Raw genomic sequence first — 16449 nt, 5'->3', positions numbered from 1 at the left:
CTTGCGCAAGGAAATTTACAGTACGGCGTGGTAAGAGAGGGCGCCTTGCACAAGAGCTACGCTCTTTCCTAACAGGTGTAAGCTCTCTTGCGCAGGGCTCTTGTGCAAGAGGGCAGCGTGGACGCGCGGCAAAGGCTTCTTGCGCAAGAACTGGCCTCACGGGAAAACAACACAGGTGGCCTCTCCAACACTCCATACACGCAATCAACACTCGCTGGTTCCCCCTAGCTGGCCTCCCCTTAAAGGCACAGGCACCCAGCGGAGCCGCGTGCCATGTGCAGTCCCGGGAGCAGCCAGGGGGAGCGATGGCAGCTGCTCAGCCACAGCCAGGTCCCTTAGTCCCCACCCAGGAGCCACCCCAGAGCACCCAGCAGGCCCACAGGGGCACCAAGCGGCAGGCTCCATGCTGGGGCAACGCCGAGGTCAAGGACCTCCTGGACATCTGGGCCAGGAGGAGGCCCGCTGGGACCCCAAGTCCAGGAGGAGAAACGCTGATATCTTTGCCCGCATAGCCCAGGTGCTGACCGCACAGGAACACCTGGCCCGGACCCTGAAACAGGTCCGGGCCAAGGTGAAAGACCTGTGGCTCACCTACGTACGGGCCAGCGAGAGTGGGGGCAGTGAAGCCACAGCCTGTCCCCATTACCACTGCCTGCACAGTATCCTCGGGGACACGGGGGCCGAAGCCCTGCAGGCCCAGGTGGACACAGCAGTGGCCACCCCAGTGGTCCGGCCAACGGACCCAGAAGAGGAGGAGGGCGACCGGACCACCAAGTAGGAGGAAGAGGATGGCAGCCAGAGCCCACCAGCCCTGCCCCGCAGCCACAATGTGTCCTGGGCCTCCTTGGAGGCCGGAGACGGATCATCTGGTGAGTGTTGCAGCTGCCACTCGCAAGTGTGCAGGGGGTAGGAGGACCATGGGATGTGGGAGAGGGCACAGCACATGGCACAGCCTGGCCAGATGCTGCGCAGCGGCATGCAGCATGTGCAACCCTGTGCAGCCAGACCAAGTGGCACATGAACACGGCAGCCAGCCCCAGCACACGCCTGGGATCCCAGGGGTCATGCACACCCAGCCTGGGGGAGGGGGATCCGGCTGGGAGCAGCCCAGCCCCAAGGGCGCAGGCTGGACCCCACGCAGCCCAAGGATGCTGCACACAGCATGCATCCATGGCCACCTGTGGGACACAGTGGCTGCCCCAGGGGAAGGCACAACAGGCCCCTCCCCCCAGCACATGTGGGCACACAGGTGCCTGCGGGCCACCTCTGGCTCCCCTGCTGCCCCATCCTGTGGCCCCCCAACCTCGGCACCTCCTGGTGCAGCCTGCCCTAACCCGGCACAAGGGGCACAGGCGCCCCTGCCTCCCCTCCCACCCATGAGGCCCTCCCAGTTCAGAACTCCCTTCTCTCCCCTCCCAGTTCAGAGCCTCCTTCTCCCCCCTCCCAGTTCAGAGGCCGCTCCTTCCCCCTCCCCACAGTCCACCCCCTTCCCCTTGTAAGTAAAAGTGTGTTTTTGTAACTCAGTGCATGATATTTATTGGGAGGTGAGGGAAGGGTGGCAGGAAGGGGTGGTGATGTGAGTGGGAGGTGGAGGCACGGGGGGAACCCTGCGGTCGAAGGCATAGGCGTAGCCTACTGTAGGGCCCGGTCCAGCAGCACCTGGAGGGCTTCCCGGACCCACATCCTGTCGCGGTTCATCTGCCGGGCGCCAGCCATCTGCGGCTGCTGGTAGGCCTGGCCCTCACCTGCCATCCACCCCGGGAGGAAGGCCTCCCTCTTCCCCTCAATAATATTATGCAGCACACAGCACGCTGAGATGCACCCCCATGTCCAGGCGGGTCAGGAGGCACCTGAACCGTGCCTTCAGGCGCCCGAAGCCGCACTCCACGGGGTTGCGGGCCCAGTCCAGGTGGACCTTAAAGGAGGCCTGGCTGCAGTCCAGTTGGCCCATGTATGGCTGCATCAGCCAGGCCATTGGAGGCAAGCCGCATCCCCCACGATGCAGACCAGCATCCTGATGACCCCAATGGTGAAGTCCCGCTGGGGGAAGAAGGTCCCCACCTCCAGCCTGTGGCACAGGCCTGAGTGCCTGAAGATGCGGGCGTTGTGGGCCCAGCCAGACCACCCCACATAAATGTCCTGAAATCGGCCCTGGTGCTCCACGAGTGCCTAGAGCACCACCGAGCAATAGCCCTTCCAGTTGATGAACCAGGCCGCTCAGTGCTCTGGCACCCGGATGGGGATGTGGGTCCCATCCATGGCTCCCCCGCAGTTTGGGAACCCCAGGGTGGCGAAGCCGGCGATGGTGGTGTCCAGGTCACGGGGGCGGATGACCCTCTGGAGCATTGTTGATGGCGCAGACGACCTGCAGAGGCGCTCATGAGAGCACAGGGGATGCACGGAATGAGACACAGTGGCTACATGGGCCCTTGGGGTGTGCTCTCCCTCCCTTTGATGGTCCCTCCCTCCCAGCAGGGCTGTGTGCAGGAGGGACAGCATGACCCCCTGGGTGCAAGGCTTCCTCCTACCCCTACAGCCTCCCTCCCCAGAGTCTGGCCCCTTCCCTCCCCCAGGGCGAACCCGCGGTCCCCCAGGGGCCTTACCTGCTGGACAACCATGCCAACGGTGGACCTGCCCACCCTGAACTGGTTCCCCAAGGAGCGTTAGCTGTCCGGGGTGGTCAGTTTCCAGAGGGCAATTGCGACCCTCTTCTCCACGGGGATGGCAGGGCACAGGCGGGTGTCCTGCCTCTGGAGTGCAGGGGTGAGCCAAGTGCAGAGCTCATGGAATGTCCCCCTGCACATCCGGAAGTTCTGCATCTGGTGCTGATCGCTCCATTGTCCCAGCACTAGGCGCTCCCACCAGTCCCCATTGGTGTCGTGGCTCCACGGGCACCTGTCGAGTGCCCAAGTGCAGCTGCAGCATTCATCTGGTCCAGCATGTGCTGCCCAGTCTCCAGTTCCTGCTGGAGCAGTGTGACTCCCTGCTGACGGACCTCCACAGCCTCAGTGATGACCATGAGGGGACCTTGCTGGGTGGGGTCCCTCTCTGTCTCCATGGCTGTAACGAGGGCCACTTGCCAGGGGCTGAGGTGGAAGGCATGGCTGTGGCTCTCGATGCCTCACAGAGGTGCCTCAGCACGCAGCCGCAGGGAAACGGCCGTCCAGGGGTCCCTTTAAGCGTGTTTCCCAGTGGGGGACCGGTGCACACCCACAGACGCCGTTGGTGACCTCTTGACATGGCCGGAGTGCTTCCGGGGCCAAGTTCTTGCACAAGGACATCCTGCCAGTGTGGACACTTTCTTGTGAAAGAGTGCAGCGTTCTTGCGCTATGCTTCCGGCCAGTGTGGATTCTCTCTTGCGCAAGATATTCTTGCACAAGAACCCGCCAGTGTAGACATAGCCTCATAGTATAATTAAAGACTTTGTTAATAGGAGTCTGTTAACTTCCACATGTAACAGCTGTGGTTCAGCTCTCCGCATCGACATGAAAAGCTTGCACATGTATCTTTTACCAGTTGAAATGGAGCCTTTTTTCTGATCCTACAAATGTAGAGTATGATTCTCCTTTTATTTACACCAGTTTTACACAAGTGAAACTTCACTTACATTTTCACTAGACAAAGTGAGGAGAATCAGACCTGTAAACTTGAGCAATGGATCAGGCTCCAAATGATGAAATGAATGAATAGACTCCCAGTGCATCAGTGGGGTTTGGATCAGGTCCCTGGTCAGTTCTCACTGCAGGGTGGAAGTTCTTAAGCAAGTTCCATTTATACTTCGAATAACATAATGAGTATGACATAGAATATTCATATATTATTCTCGAATATAATAGAGAATAAAAGCAGCAACCAGCACAGAGGTGTAGCAAATTCGAATGTGGGTGAATAGTGATAGACACTATTTCTGCCCTTGGTGGTGTTATCTGATTATAATATGACCGTAAAAGCCATTGTTGATACCATTGTTATATGGTTGCAACAAACCTTATGCCAAATAGGACACATGGTCAGAAAGGGTTAAATGATCCTGCGTCAACCTATAGAGGCAGGTGAGAACCATGTAAATTAAGGACATTCAATGCTAGGTAGTTAGGCTAGAACTTTGAAATGCAAATCTGTATTGTTAAATTAGAGGTAATGCTAGTTATATCCGTTTACTTATACCATATAGGTGCTAGCCATGTAAACATACAGTTCCTGTCTATCATTATAATTGTTGATTCAGAGATCAAAAGGGAATATTAACATTTAGATGAAACTTGGGTGATGAAATGTCATTATTGAGATGTCTCTGTAAAATGTGCGACAACTACTTAATGGATAAATTACTTTATGCTAATTACCAAGATGTTTGGGAAACAGAAGGTTACATCAAAATCCTGTTGTTTACCCAGGACTGTATAAAAGGCCCCAGGGTCTTGATCTTTGCCCCCTCACCCCGCCTCAGATTTGCTTATGGTTTCATGAAGGGGGAGCATAAACCATAAGGATTGAGATCCCATCTTTAAGCTGGTAGATCCTGAACATGATATTGGATTTTGGACTATAACCATGGACTAAATTCTGAACGAATTCTTTGCAACTACGAGATCATCATCTCTATTATAAGTTAGTTGTGGCCAGCAGATATGCCATCTCACTTGTTTATTTATCACCATTTGGAAGAAAGAACAAGTCCTCCAGGACTTCAAAGATGCCATGACGATACACATATGCAAGAGAAAGGGTGACCGTGCATCCCGTGATGACTACCGGGGCATCTCACTGCTATCTATAGCTAGTACGATCCTGGCCTGCATCCTCTGCAACCGGCTGTCATTACACATGTTCACAGATGGCATCATTCCTGAAGGTCAGTGTGGATTTCATGCCAATCGAAGCACTGTTGACATGATATTTAAGAGCAGATTGGATAGATGTCTATCAGGAATGATCTAGATGCTGCTTGGTCCTGCTGTAAGGGCAGGGGATTGGACTTAATGATCTCTTGAGGTCCGTTCCAGCTCTAGTATTTTATGATTCTATGATTTTATGATATTCAGAGTCAGGCAGAACCAAGAAAAATGTAGACAGCAACATCAGGATCTCTATGTGATTTTCATCAACAAGGTGTTCAATACAGTCAAAAGAAATGGGCATTGGAAGGTAATTGGGTGAACTGGCTGTCCTGAAAAATTTATCAATATAGTTCGGTCCTTTCGTGATGGTGTTTTTGTTCATATCTTTAACAATGCGGAGACATAAGTCCCTTTTGAAGTATCAAATGATACAAAGCAAGGATGTGTCCTTGCTTCTTTCCTGTAGAGCATCTACTTTTCAATGGTGCTCTAGTTGCTGTCAAGGATTGCGTGTTGGGCATACCCATTCAATTCTGAACTGATTTGTAACCTTTGAAGACACCAGGCTTGCACCAAAGCATTCACTCCAACTATCTGTGCTGACTATGCATTGTTGGATCATTCAGTTGAGGGTGCACAGGAGCTTTTTGATTGGCTTGCTACTTGTACTCATTGTTTTTGGACTCACTGTGAGCCTCAAGAATACAGAGGTTAAGGCTCAGTCTGTTCAGAAAGAACCCAGCACTCCAGAGATCACTGCTGCTGATACTCTTCTTAAGGCTATTGATAAGTTTTGCTACCTTTTGTGACCAGCATAAACGCTGCTGCTGATGTACCTGCTTAGCTAGTCAAAATCAGCCCTGCCTTTGAAAGGCTGACCAAGTGCTTATGGAATGACCATGGTGTTAGTATTCATATGAAGGTAACATTTATCAGGCAGTTGTCCTGAATATCCTGCTGTACGGCTTGGGGTCATGGGCCATATATCTCCACCACGTTTTGAAACTCAATCAATTTCATATGTGCTGCTGCAAGAAGACTGCCCATGTGAATTGGTGGGACAAAACTCCAAACACTGAGGTCCTGAAGCTATGTGATGTCACGTACATGGAAGCAATGTTTATGAACAACAGTTTTGTTGGATTGGTCATATTATGGGAATGGATGATACATGAATACCAAAGATGGTCTTCTTTGGACAGCTTGTTCATAGAAAGTGCTCAACAGGTGGTTGGTATAAGCATTCTAAAGATATCTTAAAGGCCAATGTGAAGTAATGTGGCATATCTTCCTGTGACCTGGAAATCATAGCTCAGGAAAGATTGTTCCGACAGCAAACTATTGTACAGGCTCTCAAGAGTCAACCTATCCAGCCATTACAAGAAAAGCATAGGAGCCGAAAAGAGCATACAACACCCACAGATGGTAGATTTTTATGTGACAACTATAATCTGATTTGCCGATTGAGGATTGGCTTAGTCGCTCACCAGTGGTGTCACAGAAGACAAGATCCATCAACCAACAGCTTAGTCCAGTCAGTCCAGTCCATCTCTATTATGTATCTGAACCTCAAAATTGAACTTTTGTCTGTATGTATATTGATCTGTTAGCCAATACTCTCTCCTTTCTTTTAAAATAAGTTTTAGTTTAGTTAATAGGAATTGGCTGGGAGCCTGTATTTTGGATAAGATTTTAAATATTTATTGACCTGGTAGGTAATAAGTCCCTTGGGATTCATAGACCTTTATTTGACTTGGGTGTCTAGGTGATTGGTACTTCCAGGAACTTTTGATTAACCAACAAGGAAATACATAGAGCCTGACAATCCATGGATAGCTGCTTTATATCGTTTTTTTGCAGATACAGGTGCAAATGTAGATACAAATTTTATACCTAGAACTCTGCAAATTTGCAGATATTCACTTTATATCTGCAGGTATCCACATCTGTGGATATGAAAGCGGATAGCCGCAGCTTGTTTTTGTGAACAGGGATGTAGATACAAATTTTCTATCTACCCAGGGTTCTAGTAATACAGAAGCTGTTTTGTGCTGGCTTGGTAAATATAAATATTGGAATAACCACCAGCTTTTTGTCCCATTTTTTGCAGAGCACCCTAACTAAGTGACCTCAGCTGGCTCCCCTGGAATCCTGGTTATTACTAGGGATGTCAAAGTATAGATGACTACATGATTAACCAATAAGCTTTGGCTCATTGGTTAAGCCTATCGACTACACACATTCTCCCTCTGCCTCTGTATCAGAGACAGTGGGGGAGGGAGTAGGGGGAAGGTGGGAGCTGGTGACTGTGGGGAACCAGCTTTAAGGCTGCTCCCCATTCCCACCGGATCCACCCACCCACTCCCAACCTCTGATAGAGAGGCAGCAGCACAGTGAGTGAGGGGGGTGGGTGAAAGCCGGCTCTCTGCATGTGCTGGCTCCACAGAGCCATCTGCCCCCCACCTAGAGAGGCAGTGGGAATGGGGCAGGCAAGAACCAGTGCTGGGGGGAGCCAGCTTAAAAGCCGATTCCCCCCAGCACCAGATCTGCAGTGCTGCCTGCCTCCTTCCCCTGCTGCTGCCTCTATCAGAGACAGCAGACCCTATCCACAGGGCATCAGAGCTCCCTATCCACTGTGGCATTCCACAGTGCAGCTTCTGTCAGCAGGAAGCTCTGACTTCCCCCATGGACCGGACAGGGGATGCTGCCACCCTGCGCTGATGCCTCTGTATTAGAGGCAGCAGTATGGGGTGACAGGTGGTTGCACCCACGGGGACTATCAAATAGTTGGGTAACCACTAAAATTTGATGCCATTATACGACTGTTCAATTACACGGTATCTAACATCCCAAGTTATCACAGTAAATAATGTCAACACCCTTCAGGTCTGATTTATAATCTCACATTGGTTTTAAGTATCAGAGGGGTAGCCGTGTTAGTCTGAATTTGCAAAAGCAGCAAGGAGTCCTGTGGCACCTTCTAGACTAACTGAAGTGTTGGAGCATAAGCTTTTGTGGGAAAAACCCACTTCAGATGCATCTGACGAAGTGGGTCTTTACGCATGAAAGCTTATGCTCCAACACTTCAGTTAGTCTAGAAGGTGCCACAGGACTCCTCGCCATATTGGTTTTAAAATACAACGGAGTGAATTTTGATTTACACCAGTGTAAATCAAGTTCTACGTATATATATATATATCGGAAACATTACATTATATGGGACTGATTCCTTACCTGGAGCTTGGGAGAACAAACTGTTTTCCTGTTCTATTTTCCTAATTGCTAACAGTTTCTCATCTATTGTTTGTTGATTTTGCTTTCTGATGAGCCGAGAGACAATAGCTTTGTATCTGTAAGCAGAAACAGAAGTAAATGAATGGACATGCTGAACTTAGTTTTAATCAAATTCATATTTGTGGTCAAAACTATCTTATATAAGGCCCAGTTGAACAGAAGACTTAAGCATGTGCTTAACTTTAAACATGTGCTTAAGTCCATTCTGTGTCACCAAAGCGTTAAGAGGCTGTAATAAATAATACCTGGAAATAACAGTCATTATGGGTATGGTTCTGTTAACTCTGGCCTCAACCCAGGAAAGCCTTTATGCACACATATAGGGGCAATGTGTGAGGGGGGAATGAGGAGGCACGCAGCCCACCCAAATGTCATGGGTGGAGGGGCAAGGGGCCAGAGCCTACCTGGCACCCGCAGCAGGGGTAAGGCCTTCCTGCACTCACTGGGAGAAATAGGGGGGAAGCAATGTGGCTCTGTTCCCTAGCTCCCAGCCAAGTCACCAGGGGAATGTTGGGACAGCCCAACCCCCGCCCTGCACTCACTGGCAGGAAGTGGAATGATGTAGCTGGCAGCTGAGGAAGTGGGCTGCAGCTGCCAGCCCCGCTGCTAGCGCCAGACTCCCATTAGTCCCCCAAGTGGCATCACTGGGAGGGGTCAGAGCAAGGGCAGGGAAGAGGTAGAGAAAGGCTAGGGCAGGTGTGCCGAAGGACAGGGTCTGGGGCATAGGTGAGGTTGTCCTGGCCCTCCCCTGGACTAGGGGTGCCATGGGAAGGAGTCATGTGGGGGAGAGGTGGTCATGTGGCCAGTGCCGTCCCCCCGCCCCTTGTCCTTCCTTAACGGTCACTTCTGTAGACACGTAACTTTAAACAAGTGATTTAGTCTCATTGAAGTCAATGAGAGTACTTGAATAATTGCAGTTAATCATATTCTAAGTCCTTTGCTGGACCAGGGTTGGAGTGTTTGGCACCTTGCAGAACTGACCCTTCTAGATGTATGTGAAACTGAGGGCCTGTCTACACTGCTGGGGAACTCATACTATGGGGGAGGGGGTGTTTTCTGAAGCATAGTAATGTGCTGTGCATTAATTGGTCCATATGGACCTGCTTGTGATCACTTTAGGTTACCTGCATTTTAATAATTTGAGGTGTTACTTGCGACACAAATCCAAGAATGTGAATTTTTAGCACGATTGGATTTTTAATTTTTAACACGTGTTCTAAGCCCTACAGCGTTGCCCAAACAGAATTTGGCAAAAAGGTCTGTCTTAAACAAAGGAATATCTATTCTGCTTAATTTGCATTGGAACAACAACAGAGTCATCAAGCAGGAAGGGAAACAAAGAAAATTCAAACAGATGAAAAAAGGAGGAAATATCCTTCCACAAAGGCTCATTGGTTGGTGCACCTTATCTGGAAATGTTTTTCCAGAGGAGACTAAAACAATAAAAAAGATGGTCAAACAGTACAAGGCAGCACTTTTTCTTTCTCTGCTTATTGCATTCACTGCACCTGAAGAGAGAAAGGAAGCAGGCATTGGATTCAGAGAGAAGGGTCCTGACCTGAGAGTTTAGTCAACAATCTGCTGGAGAAGAGAGAAACTGTGCTTGAATCTAATACAGTTTGTAAAGTTAGGCATGAGTACAAACCTCTTTTTTCCCATTTCTATTGTTTATGCCTCATTACTTGTACTCACTTAAAATCTCTCTCTTTGCAGTTAATAATCTAGTTTTACTGTTTTATCTAATCCAGTGTGTTCAGTTTGAAGTCGCTGGGTAACTCCATTTAGGGAAACACGGCATGTGCATATTAGTCCCTTAAAGAAATAATGAATCCAGTATAGTTGCACTGTCCAGGAGAGGACTGGACAGTACAGAACATGTGTTCCTAGGGGAAAATGTGAAACCTGGGCTACATCTACATAACTTGTCCTAATGTACGTTGACTCTAGCAATGTAATTCACATAGCTGGAGTTGCGTAGCTTAAATTGATTTTCTGCTGTAATGCAGATGTAACCTGGGAATGTGTTGAGATCCACTTTAAGACTGGAAAGAGCCAAGATGTGGTTAGCGGGCTGCAGAACTCACAGAGACATAGCTGGGAATGACCTACATGCTGGAGGCTGTTTGTGAGTTGCAAATCATTCTGAATGGGCACCCCAGGTCACAGGGCTGAGGTGACACAGCTATTCATTAATCTGGATTGACACCCCCCTTTTCTCCCCTCCCTCCCCACCCCGGTACATCACACCTACACTTAGGTTCCCTTTGAAGGATTCATTTGCTATTGTTAACATCTCAGACTTCTCCCTACTGTCTGTCTGCATCATTAGTGCGTCCGCATCATCAGAATATAATTAAAGGTGTGAGAGAAGACTGTCGAAGTAATGAAATACATAGTATGACATACTTTAAAACAGGCATAACAGGATGGCTTTTTAAATATCTTTTTATTTTGTCTTGGCTTTTTGAAAATATTTGATATATTCATACCTTCTGGAATATTTATGATCCATTTGAACTGGGCAAAAAGGCTATAAAATGGGCCGCAATTAACGGGACTTTTAATTTATCTTTGAAAAAATGAAATTGAAAGTTCGGCACCAGAAAAAGAACATTTGTTTGGTGCATTCTCTTTCCAACCACAAGGTGGCAAACAAGGTCTTAGCTTTTGATAAATAAAACTGCACCACTTTTTCAGATAGGATGAGTTAAAAAAATAAAGAATATGTAGAAGTACTTTGGTTTTATGTACTTTTTTCTTCTGAAGTATCCCAGCAAGCACTGAATTTAAAAAAAAGTAAATGGGGCTCAGTTAGTCTACATGATTGGAATACCTTTTCAGATCAGAGAAGGAAAATTACTAAAGGATCAATCTTTACACAGTTCTTACCACATTGAGTCACTTAACTTTTCATGTCTTCTCATGTACAAAATGAAGGTAATGGATTTACCTGCCACACAGGGGAATTGTGCAGCTGAATTAATTAGTAAAGCACTTCGAGATCCTCAGCTAAAAGCTTATGCTCAAGTACTTTGCCAAACGAGACTGATAGCCATGTACTGGGAAACTTCTTTATTCCTTTTATTCTCATCTTCAGAAAACTTCACTCTGATATAAGACCTAACAATCCATTTTCAAGATCCTCCCACACTTCAGGCCATTCCATATGCCCTCCAAATGCTACTTCTTCACTATTCATCCCCTTTGTCTCTCCACAAGAGTCAACTCTTTCTACCGTCAATATCAGAAGATCTTTCCATCTGCTCTGACTCTCTGGCTGCTGTAAATGCCATTTCAAGATCCACATCTGCTTTCTGGCCTATGATTTTATAATTTCACTAAAATTATAAACAGCATATCATGTACCTGGGGGATCCATTATGACAGAGCGTTCTCTCTATATCGCTTCACTAGGGCTGCCAACCCTACCGGATTGTCCAGGAGCCTCCAGGAATTAAAGATTAATCTTTAATTAAAGATTATGACATATAATCAAACCTCCAGGAATACATCTGACCAAAATTGGTGATTCTCTCATACAGTGATGATGTGCCACATGAGCTGTTACTCCAGAGTAAATAATAGGCTCAGCAGAGTTAGTCCAGATTTTTACTCGTGTAACTGAGAGCTGAGTTTGCTTCAGCACTAAATACATCTACATTAGTGTAGTAAATGAATATACATAAACAGATGAGAAACATCTTGCAATACTTTTATATAAACAGTGTTATAGAAAAGCAAACTGTGTTGCAATCTACTTTAAAACATTTCCTAAATTTAGTCACAAATTTAAGAAGAAAATTATATTATTTAGCCAACAATTTAGGTTGTTTCTGCACAGATATCACAAAATGCGACATATTTCTTCCCTACCTACTGCTACGAGTTAGGGACATATTGCAAGCTTTAAGCACAAATATGTTTTGTGAGTTGTTTGCAATTGGGAAAAGAATACCATAGGAGAGGTAATTCTGTCTGAACCTGGTTCTGGGTATTTGAACCTGCCTTTGATTATCAAGCCCAGAAGTTCAAAGGCAGAAATAAAAATCTGTTAAAAGTACATGGTGTCCTACCACCAGATGGCAGTGAGATGCAGCTATTTCAAACCAGTAGGATCCCTCCTCTGCCCCATGGTAATTTACTTTCTAGCTCCAATGAAACTAACATGACAAATTTGATATGTTTGACAGTGAAGAAGGCAGCTTTCTCAACAACTCCTGCTTGTTGAGCCATATGACAAAAAGGACAGATGAGTTTAAAAGGACAAGTTCCTGGTTTTTCTGAATATTTTCTTGGGTCATGTAGGATGCTATTGCACTACATAATGAAACAATTATCAAAGGAGTATAAAACAAAGGAGTTCTGTTAAAGGAAATAAAACAAGGAAGTTGTGTCAAAGGAAAATTAACCTTGAATTCTAGAGGTTCTTCAGAAAGAAAAATAAGCTTTTAATTTGGGTTCAAAACTTGCTGTCCTTCAACCTGAAATTACCCGTTCATTTGCTTCCAATTCATAATGAAGGCAAATAGGATTTGAATGGTAAAAGGGGTTCCTAAATGTTGACCTGTCATAAAGTTTCAGCAGCAATAAAAAGGAATGAGAAAGCCTAGATTGAGCTGAAAGATTACAGGGCAGCACAATGACCTTGCATTTTGATTCACCTTTTCCTTACAAATGCTGCTTGGAAACAAGACTTCAGTCACAGGGGAACTGAGAGCAAAATTTTAATAGGCAATCAAGATATAAGAGCCTTGGTTGAGCTCCTGAGCTGGCTTTACTTGTCTGAGCTGTGTTAGGCAGGGTGGAAGGAAGTGGTGGAGAACCAATGGGAGTCCCAGAGTCGTTCTGGTGCTCAAGAGGCTCCCCTCATTGCTGTGGCTCCATAAAAGAGCAGCACACATCCATTCTAGTAGAGCCTGGTCCCAGAATGTTCGTGGAAGCTAGGTGGGAATCCTTCCCTGCTTCTGTTCCCTCCCCCTCACACCGTCCACACAACACAAGGTGGGATTTGGCCTTACACCTCAAAATCAAAGACACAGTTCAGGGAAATTATCAATAGTCCAATAACATTTTATAGGGTACACGTATGGACAGCCTGAAAATATAACAAAAACACTATTGTTCAAATATTTCCATTGCATGCACAAAGACCCTGGGCCTAAACGTTTAGCAATTTAAGCTCACTCGATTTAAGACACTTACGTATCCTCATCCCATTCTCCTGTTCCTGTCACATTTTTTGCCTTCCGGTCATAATAGTTCCCTATAAATGCTGGATCTTCAAACACTGTAATGGCATAATGACAGAAAGTTACAATTAGAGAAAAAGATTCACCAGTCATTACATTTCCCAAAACAATATTAAATATCAAAGTAGCACAAGCTAGGGATGTCAATGAGTAGTCAACTACTCACATTGTCCCACCCCTTGCTGCCTCTGTATCAGAGGCAACAAGTGGAGAGGAAGTAGGAGGTGGTGCTGGGGGAGCCAGCTTAAGAGTCAGTTCCCCCCAGCACCAGCTCTGTGGTGCCACCTGCTCCCTCTCCCCCGCATGGCTGCCTCTTATCAGAGGCAGCAGTGTGGGGAGAAAAGCCAGGAGAGGCTGCCATGAAGCAGCCCCTGTCTGTGGAGGGGAGGGGGTCCAAGCTCTCTGCAGACAGAAGCTGCTCTGCATCCTTTGTAGAGGTTGTATCAGAGGCAGCAGTGCAGGGCAGCAGGCAGCTGGTCTGTGCAGGGATCTGGATTTTAAACTGGTTTCCCTCATGGACCAGCTCCTGCCTGGCATCCTGAAGCAGAGGCAGCAGCACAGAATAGCCGGGGGCTCCCCCAGGAGCCGGACTGGAGCACACTGGCTGCTGGCCCCAACCCTGGGGACTACAGAATAATTGAGTGACCAATAAGAATTCATGCAGTTACTAGACTATTATATTACTCAATATCTAACATCCCTAGTACGAGCATATGTGTCACTCAGAGAAGTTTATAGCAGAATCCTGTACTATCTTTCATCAGGGAGAAGGGGGAAGGTACACAGTTTGCTGCATCCCTCACTGTAGCTGGAGAGTTCAGTAAGGCAGATGAAATCACTTAGAGAAGTTTACAGCAGAATCCTGCACTATTAAAGTCAATGAGAGTTTTGCTATCAACTGCAATGGAATCAGGACCTCAGTAGGTCCCGGGTTCAGACTCTGATCTACATTAAAGTGAAGGAAATTTGAAATAATTCCACAAAAGTCAGTGGAGTTACTCTGATAAACACTAATATACAGGGAATCCCCACTATAAGTCGCACCAGTATACATCCATTCCACACTAAAGTCGTTGATGTTTGTAGGAACTGATGCATTATAAGTCCTCCCATTCCCAGTGATAAGTCATGCAAAACACTCCCCACAATTTGCTTAATTGGAAGGCAGCTGCAGGAAAAAAATTCCCTGCTTTAAGTTGTTTTGATGTAAGTCCAAGCTTTTGGAACATATCTTGGACTTATAGCGAAGATCCCCTGTAATCAAGAGCAAATTTTGGTCTTTGGTGTATGGCAACAATATATGTGCATTTCTTAAGTATTATGAATAAAACAAGAAAATAGGACAAGAATTAGCATTGAAATGCATGAACATAAAATGGCAATTATATGACTTTTAAAAAAATATAATCTACTATATATTTTGAAGAGTTTGTGGCTTTGTTTGCGCAAAATAAAGTCATATTTCATGATTACTTATAGATACCAAATTTTGCATAAAATTAGTTGCCACTTAAATTTGCTGAATGCACTACTTTTTACACTGGAATATGCTGGATGAAAGGTTTACATAGTTATTTTGTTTTTCATTGGGAAAAAATCATGACTATTATTATTAGCGTTCATAAAAATATTTGCTAACAAAATTAAAATTGAGTCACCTATTCAACTGTCATTTTAATGCAAAGAAAATTTTTACCATTACAAATCACTAATTCATTCACATTAGTTACAGAAAGAGTAATGGAAGCTTTACGTGATAGGCGTTACCTTTTTTGGCATTCATATTTGTTTTGTTATTTACTTCAATAAATATTAAAAAGAATCAGAATTGATTGCTTGATATTATTGTCTAAAGATTTTTATGCATCAGCGATTTATTTCAATTTTCATTTTTTATTTTGATTTATTTTTATATTTAATTTCAGCCAACACAAGTTAATTTTCTTCACTCATTAAGAGTTTCTGACTCAAATTTATTATATATGATAATTATTCAATAAAATAATGTTTTAAGTTGAAATCCTACAAATTTAAAACTTTTTTTACTTCCCTTTTGTAAGCACATTTATAAAAAATTCAATTGCATATATTTAATTTCTTGAATTTTCCTATAAGTGTAATCTATACAAAATGACTTTGCCTGGTCAATGATGGGCCTCACCTGTTAGTATGTAATAAATAACAATACAAACCTGATCTTGTAAACTGAAACTCTGATAAGTAATCCCACTAAAATACTATTGAAGCACTGCCCTGAGTCCAAATGCACTAGTAACTAAGGGTATGTCTACACTACCCCGCTAGTTCGAGGCATACAGCTAGTTCGGATTAGAAGCCTTATCCGAACAAGCTAGTCCGTGCCACATGTAGCCGCGCGGCACGGAGTCCGAACTAGCCGGCATTTAAAAATGGCGCCGGCTGGCTTCATGCAAATGAAGCCCGGGAAATTCAAATCCCGGGCTTCATTTGCAAGTGCAGATGACTACATTACCCCCGCTAGTTCGAACTAGCGGGGTAGTGTAGACATACCCTTCGGGTACGTTTACACTTCATGGCTATTGTGGGATACCGGAGATATCCCCAAATAGCTACGCTGCTTGTACACAAGAGGCCTGTTATTTCAAAATATTTTTCAGAATAATGGGTGCACTGTTTTGGCATCCCGATAACGCTTGTTCCACAAGGGTTAAGGGATGTCTCAAAATAGCAGGTTATTTCAAAATTTGACACTGTGTAGATGCACCAAATTTCAAATTTCAAAATAGATTCAAAATAAGATATGCAATTTGCATAGCTCAAATTGCATATCTTATTTTGAGTTTAGGGTGCAGTGTAGACGCACCCTTAGTTACAACCAGGGCCGGACTTAGGCCGATTAAGCTGATTCCCCGCCGTGAGGCCCCGCACCTGAGGGGGCCCCGCACCTAGGGAAGCGATGCATGCGCAGTGCGCCAGGAGCACGATGCTTGCGCGGGGGCCCCCGGGCGCATGGCGCATGCGTCGTGACGTCCTGGGAGCATGGCGCATGCGCCCAGTGCATGCACCAAGCGCCTGGGGGTCACGC

The 16449-nt window shown here is 46.0% G+C and overlaps 1 protein-coding gene across 2 annotated transcripts in view; it reads right to left on the bottom strand.

Annotated features, from left to right (window-relative positions):
• UBE2U (ubiquitin conjugating enzyme E2 U) overlaps positions 1-16449 on the bottom strand; it is a 37136-nt gene that overhangs the window by 3845 nt on the left and 16842 nt on the right. For both annotated transcript variants that reach the window (XM_014574570.4, XM_025185646.3), the window contains 2 exons: positions 13339-13423; positions 8077-8192 (listed from right to left, as the gene is read on the bottom strand). In XM_014574570.4, coding sequence (XP_014430056.2) covers positions 8077-8192; positions 13339-13423 — 201 coding nt within the window. The remainder of the gene's footprint in view (positions 1-8076; positions 8193-13338; positions 13424-16449) is intronic.

Source organism: Pelodiscus sinensis, chromosome 9 (assembly GCF_052426305.1).
Source record: "Pelodiscus sinensis isolate ZL-2025 chromosome 9, ASM5242630v1, whole genome shotgun sequence".
Taxonomy (NCBI): Eukaryota; Metazoa; Chordata; order Testudines; family Trionychidae; genus Pelodiscus; species Pelodiscus sinensis.
This window is presented reverse-complemented; position numbering and strand designations above follow the sequence as displayed.